General features: G+C 31.3%; 1 protein-coding gene across 1 annotated transcript; it reads left to right on the top strand.

Moving 5' to 3' along the window:
* The first annotated feature begins 312 nt into the window (after positions 1-312).
* Positions 313-2,047, top strand: LOC110095437. The gene is made up of 2 exons (XM_020820980.2): positions 313-847; positions 1,764-2,047. The coding sequence occupies exons 1-2, from the start codon at positions 347-349 to the stop codon at positions 1,797-1,799; spliced, it is 537 nt and encodes a 178-aa protein (XP_020676639.1). The 5' UTR covers positions 313-346; the 3' UTR covers positions 1,800-2,047.
* The last annotated feature ends 5,395 nt before the right edge of the window (positions 2,048-7,442 follow it).

Raw genomic sequence — 7,442 nt, 5'->3', positions numbered from 1 at the left:
CCGATGAAATATCGTAGATTTCATTTTGGAACGTTCTTTTTCTTAATATTTTTAAAAGTTAAAATTTTAGTATAAAAATAAAATTTTATATTTAAAAAGTTATTTGTAAACAGCAATTTAAAAAAGTCTTCCCAAATAAAATTTTAATTAAGATGGGTATTAATAAAGTGCTTAAAATATATTTTTTATAAAAAAAAATAGTAAAATTAAATAAAGAGGACATTGCTAACTTTCAAAGGTGGATTTTTTTCTTTTAATAATAAGTAAAATAAGGCAGAGTTATAAACTTTTTGTTTACAACTCTCTTCCCCCTTCTTTTTCCTCTCCATTTTCAAATCCTGAAGTCATGCTTGACACTTCTCTAAATATTCTTCTCCTCCTCCTTCTCGCCGCCGGCGCCGGTGAAGCCGCTTCTGCTGAAGCTACGCCGCCATCCCCTCCGTCAAACGGTACCACAGTATACGAACTTCTCCCCAAATTCGGTCTCCCTCCGGGCCTCGTCCCCAATACTGTCACCTCCTTCTCCCTCGCCAGTAACGGCGAATTTGAAGTAAACCTTGCTGGAGAGTGCTACGTTAACTTCGAATACCTGGTTTATTACTCGCCCAAGATAACCGGTGTCATACGCTATGGCGAGATCGACGATCTCAAGGGCATCCAAGTGCGCCGTTTCTTCATCTGGTTTGACGTCGACTCCATCAAGGTCGATCTTCCGCCCTCCAATTATATCTACTTCGATGTTGGGTTGATTACGAAGAAGCTTAGCGTCGGGCAGTTTAAGAACATTCATTCATGTCAGAAGGGGTTGTCGGCGGATTTGATGGAACATGGCGTGGGGTTGGATCGGGTAAGGCTTATTCTTTTAATATGATTTAGTGTTTTTTGTTGATTTTTCATTTTTTTTGATGGGAAATTATGCGACGATGTCAACTTGACTTTTTTTTTTTTTGTTGCCGTAAGCATCTGGAATGAATGGTTTTTTATGATTTCTTGAATGAGGAGGAAAATGAGTTAAATTTGGGCGAAGCTTTCTAGGGTAATTTGCTGAATAGATAACCCTAAAATTGGTTTATGATTAAAAAAGAGGAGAAATGGGTTGCTTTCCGATTTAAACTATTCTAGTGTGAGAGAGTTGGGCAGGACCTTTTGGACTGAGTAGCTTTACTCTTAAAAAAAAAAAAGTATTACAATTTACAAGGACTAGCAAGAACATCAAATCTTCTCCAGTTACCAGATAACATTGTAAGTTGCCTTCATCCTCGCAAACGAATTTGCGTGGCTGGGATTGAGTTCATCAAAATCAGAGTAATTTTGAATCAAAAAAATTGATTCGATTTTGTGCAGGTGGGATTGAATCCAGAAATTTTATTGAAAATATCTTGGATTTTTACGGATTCAATCCCAAAGTTAATTGCATGGCTGATAAGAAAACGAAATACCATGATAACTTTAGACGGTCTAAACGTCCCAAAAAAAAAACTTTCTCCTTCCAGAACAGTAAGCCTTCTTGCAGAATGTTAGTGCCATGTGCAAATAATATATTTCAAAACGCAAGGATTGGCCTTTTGTTTAACTCTTTTCTTTTCATTTTTTCAAACAATTGCTTAGTATTTTCAGATCCTTTATGTTCTTCAGCAGCTGCTGCATATTTTTTTTTCCATCATTAGCTCGTCAAATATGATTAACCCATCAAATTCTATACTATAAAGTATAATCAACTGGATTTATGTTTGACATGGTTAATATTTTGTTGAAATATGCAGCTCTCAGAAGATGCTGGCATGATAATATCAGAATAAGCAGAACGCATTGAAAAACAACTATTTTGCTCTTTCAGGCCTTTCTAAAATGTCTGTAATGTAATTTGCAAATGTCAGCCACTTCAACTATATGATACTATGTAGAAGAAACTTCTGGTAAGCTTTATGGTGATTTGTGCTTCATGTGGTTATGATATATCATAATACTGCCTATTACTGTATAACATGCAGTTTGTTTGATCTGTTTGAACAAATTCCAGCAGGTAATAGTTTTCTTTATTTTCAAATTTTCTTTGAACTATACATAGATTCATTAGCTTGGTGGTTTTTGTTTAGCACATTATCCTCTGTTCATCTTTTAGTCATATATTCATAGTATTTAGATAGAAGTTCAAAATCATTAATGTTAGCTTACAACCTATGCATTTAGTAATATAATTGTATCATTTTTTAAATATTTGATGAAAAATAGATGGGTTTTAAGGGATTTTGATATAAAGTATTTATTTTCTATTATTATTTAAATTAAAATTTTGAGTTTATTTTAAATATATTGTTTATGTATGATAAAAAGTCTCCTTTGTTTTAAAAATAATTTCTACATCATAAAATATTTATTTGATAAATATTCTAATAGAGTGCTTTATTTATATATCTAATGCATGTTTATGTTTGCTTGAAATATTATCAAAATTTGTCAGTGTTTAAGGCTTAGATTTGCTAGAGAAAATAGTTGACATCAGACGGTCTCCTTTTCCTCACATAATAATTTCTCCTACTGTGACTCCTAATCTTAATATTCACGCATCCTTTTTTTATTGACAGTGAAGATACATCCTCTTCTTCTCTTAGATTAGGCTTTGTTTGCGATGGCTTTCTTATTGCTCAGCTTTTCATATCGCAATCATAGTTTCTATTTGATTATTATATTTTCACTGCTTTCAAGAAATTTATGTACTAGGAAGTTGCTTTTACAAAAACTTTTAAAAAAATTATTTTCCTCACAACAATTTTATAATCATTTTACAAAAAACTACCGTCATTCTAAATGGACCCTGAATGACTTATCCCCCGATCTTGCCTTGTTGTAGAACTCATCTCCCTTTTGTAAAGTTTCCTCTCCCTCTTATAATACTTGTTATAGCAGTCATCAATCGCTCATGTTTGGTCTCCCCTAGGGAGAAAACTCTTTCCACTTTTAAGACATTTTCAAAAACTTATTAATTGGAATTAGTAGAGACAAATCAGTATGTCCATTATACCTCGAAGGATATAAAAGCAAAACAAAAGGAGTCTTTCCCTACAAATTCATAGTGATCTATGCCAGTTCCAAACTTTATCTTATGAAATGCTAATGACTGTACTGGTGATGCTAGAATCAGCAATTGCAGGAGATCACAAGATTGGTCTTATCTATTTTCTTGTGGCTAAATTTCTACCTCTTCTTTAGTTGATAATCCTTTAGCTAGATAATATATAGCTTTTGCTCAAAAGCATTGTTGTAATAACTTTAAATCATAATTGGTGGTTGTAATTTTCCATCCTCTTGGCTGGTTAGTATTCTCTTTTATTATTAAGTTATTTGTTACTCTTATTTATGCTGAGAATATTGATATGAAAAGGAAGATGCTATGGGATTCTTTCACTGACTGATATGATTCTTTATAATGTTGAAACCTAGTTGATTTTTGGTGATTTTAACTATAAAGCTGCTTTCTTAAGTTGTGGATTTCAGCTTTTGCACCCTAATTCTAGTATACCTTGGTTGGTTTAGGTTTCTTTTGTGACAATTTTCTTACTATTTTAAAATTTTTGAACAGATATTGCAAACAATGTTTTTTGTGCTGTTGAACTCCTTCATGATTTCAATTCTCATGCTTCTCTCAATTGCTTTTGTGCTATGATTGATATCAGGAAGGCCTTTGACAATGTTAATTGACAATCTCTATACAAGAGACTAAAAAAAGTGTGTTTTTTATTGATATTTTCATTAAATGGATTATTGTGTGCTTATGCTTAGGGCTGCAATCGAACCAAGCGTTCGACGAGCTGCTTGGTTAAATTAAAGCTCATTTATGATCGTTTAATTAAGTAAACAAACAAATTTGAACAACATTTTAAATACTCGATTCTTAAATAAACAAGTTTGAACACTAATGTGTTCGGTTCATTTATGTTCACGAACAACATCATTTGAAGTTCGTGAACAAGCTCGACATTAAGCTCGATAAAAGCTCGAATGGAGAGAAATGCAACATGTAAGCTTCATTTAAGAATATATTCATATAGATTAATCATATTTTCATTTTAAATAGACAACTATTATTATAAATTTAATTTTCTGAACAAAAGACATTTCACATTTGCCTAAGTTTGCTAGATTGTTTGTTTAAGATGTTTATGAATAAATTTAATGTTTGTTTGTTCAATAGATTATTTGTTAAATATGTTCAGGAACATAGTTCGTTAAAGCTTGTTTGTTTAAATCTTGATAAGCATGAATGAACGAACATGAACCAAACATGAATACCCTTAAATTAAACGAACCAAACATGAATACAAACAATAAAGCTCGAATCAAACACGAACCAAACTTGAACAAGCTAATGTAAATGAACTCAAACATGAACACTCACATACTCTGCTAGACTCAATTCGTTTACAGCCCTACTTATGCTGTGCACTTTTCTATTGTTATTAATGACGAGCTCAAAGGATACTTCTACTCAACTTCTGGTCTTAAGAACATTATTGATACCAACAATTTGTTTGGGACGGCTTTTTTATTGCTTTCTAAAATAATTTTTTAGTACCAAAATTTATTGAATAAATTTTTATACTAAAAAACTTTTTAGAAAGCATTAAGAAAGCCGCCCCAAACGAAACATAAATTTTTGCACTAAAAAATTGTTTATGACAACTTTTTTACTGCTTAAAAGTTGATTTAAAAATAATAAGTTGTCTTAAACGAAGCTTAATTTTGTTTACAACTATTTTAATTTTTTATATAAAAATTAGTTTTTTTAACTAAAAAATTATTTTAAGAAAATTGTTTCAAACGAAACCTAAAACAAATCATTTGGCCACTTTAATTTCAACATAGGATGATGCATAGAGCTTTTATTTTTGTCTTTATAATTATTTTTTATTATTTAATTTGTTCTTCATTTATTTGAGTTTTTTCAACAAAAAAACTTTTTTTTCTTCAATTGTTTCCAGTACAGAGTCCTCTGAAGATAAATTATTACCAAGATATATATATATATATATATATTGAAATGTTACATTAATATATTATTAGCATTTGATATTGACCTTAATTTTAATAATCACCAAGCATTGAATATAAGCTCTAATTGATAAAAACCAAATACAAGCAATCAAAATGAGTAAGAACAAAAATTAAATGCGATTTTTTTGCCCAAAAATAAGTATCAATAATATATTATACATTTATGTGACATATGATCAAATATTTAATATCTTAGAAATAAACATACATAAAACCTATTGGGTGGTCATGGAAGGCCTCAGGCAGGATCTGAAAATGGTTGATAGGCCACATCTATGGGCCTTAGGTTGAGCTCGTATCGTGCGAGGTCTAGACTGCGAAGATTTTAGATAGTCAGAGGTATGTACCTCTGCATCAATGGTGGTGGAGTTGGCGACGGTGGCGGTGTTGCTTGTAACGACGATCTCTTCTCTCAACTCTATTGAGCGGATGGGATCATTCCAGATTCGGCCGGACGAACCTTGCCGGCGGAACGAGACGGAAGATCTTTGTAACTTTGACATTTTCGAATGAGATTTGATTTGTGAATTTGTATTTATTAATGCTTCAAAGATTGGGTTTTTATTGTTGGAGGATCTGCGTTAGTTTTTTTTTTTTTCAATTTGGGGTTTCTATTGCTTCTTAAAGTGTGTCCAATGATTTTCTTACCTGTTTTAGTTATATAATTGGGGCTCTAATTCTCTTTTCTATATTTAGGTTATGATATTTTAACTCAATATTTATTTACTATAAGTTCTAATTTATTACCCCCATTATATATAAACTTCATGATCATCAAAATTGTGTTTTCAATGAATGTTATGTTATGATGAAACGAATTCAATGACATCAAAAGTGTCTTTTTTTCCGAATTCGAAGAACCCTAAATGAAACATTCAAAAATACAGCTGGAATTTTTACGATAATGTTTGCATGACCATACTATTTCATGAATATTACATGCTCAAATCAAAATAATTTTCTTGATTTGAGGAATCTAACGAGCCCGATTTTGTTCGATTTTAATGTCCTTAACATTCTAAAATATCGCAATAATGATCTATAATCAAGGGATTAATATGGACCGTTCAATGGAGTATATGAATATTGTCACAAAAATATCGAGAATTTCATTCCCAATGAGGGTATATTTATAGACATTGAAAGAAGCATGCCCCGTAAATATGGAGAAGGTCTAGAGCAAGTTTGGAGCACTCGATTGGAGAGCTAGTATTGATTCCCTTAATCATAGATTGTTTCTTCAACATTTAGATGTCTTAATAACACTGTAATTGAGCGGTCTTCAGCTCATTAGATTCATCTAGTCGAGCCGCTCGATTTGACTATAATTAAATTCATTACCATCTGAACTTCTATTTCAACAAATTTTTAGTCAAACAAAATATATTAATGATATGAATTCATGGACACCTCAAATCAAATAATTCGATCTAGCTCCAAATGAAGCAAACAAGCACTTGAGCATATTTGTAAGCAATACATCTAAACATTAATTCAAGAACCAAACAATCTACAAATAATGCATGCTTATAGTTGAATTAAGCAATTTTACGAGAAAAATCTGACCAGCTCAAGATCATTATATTATGACATCATTAAGGCACTCAAATGCTAAATAAACGATTTATGATCAAGGAGATCAATATGAACCGTTGGATATATTGTTTTATAATTTTGATTAAAGAATATATAATTAAATAAATTAAAAAGTAAAATAAGTCTTTAAAATAGTAGGATTGGAATAGTGGATTCCTAGACTGTGGAGGTCTTGGTGAAGTTTTGTAAAAATATGGTGAGAAGGGCTTCTCCAACCGAAAAATACATTTTTCACTCTAAAATGTAATAACACTCTAAAATTCAATAGCTCAGCTCCAGCCGAACTCCATTTTATAACATCAAAAAAGAATATTTTGAGTATATTCTTTCTCCAACTGACGAAGAAAATGACATTTTTTTAACAGCGTGACACCAATATTGGGGTCGCACTTTTCATTTGGAAGAATGGCACAGGATTTTTACGTTTTAGTGGAGCAACTCGCGGACGACAAACGCTCATTTAACGTTCAGTTGGAGATAGCCTTACAAGCAACAACTTAAAAAAAAAAAATACAATAAGTTGTTTTATCTGACTCTAATATTAAACCAACAATTTCCCATATTTAAAAGGAGGGATTTGATGATTAATAGACTGTATATGAGATGTTTTCATATCGTTAGCACTTAGCAGTAAGAAAACAGTTGTTATTAGAATTAATCATAAGACCACTTTTCTTTTCTTAAGATAAGAGGAATTGTTTAAAAAAAAAATGAAATAATCAGTGAAGGACCAATGTGAATAGGAAAATCTTTCGCAGTTCTACAATTCAAATGAGGGTAAGCATTAAATTGTG

The sequence above is a fragment of the Dendrobium catenatum genome, unplaced genomic scaffold, assembly GCF_001605985.2.
Source record: "Dendrobium catenatum unplaced genomic scaffold, ASM160598v2 fragScaff_scaffold_370, whole genome shotgun sequence".
Classification (NCBI taxonomy): Eukaryota; Viridiplantae; Streptophyta; class Magnoliopsida; order Asparagales; family Orchidaceae; genus Dendrobium; species Dendrobium catenatum.
This window is presented reverse-complemented; position numbering and strand designations above follow the sequence as displayed.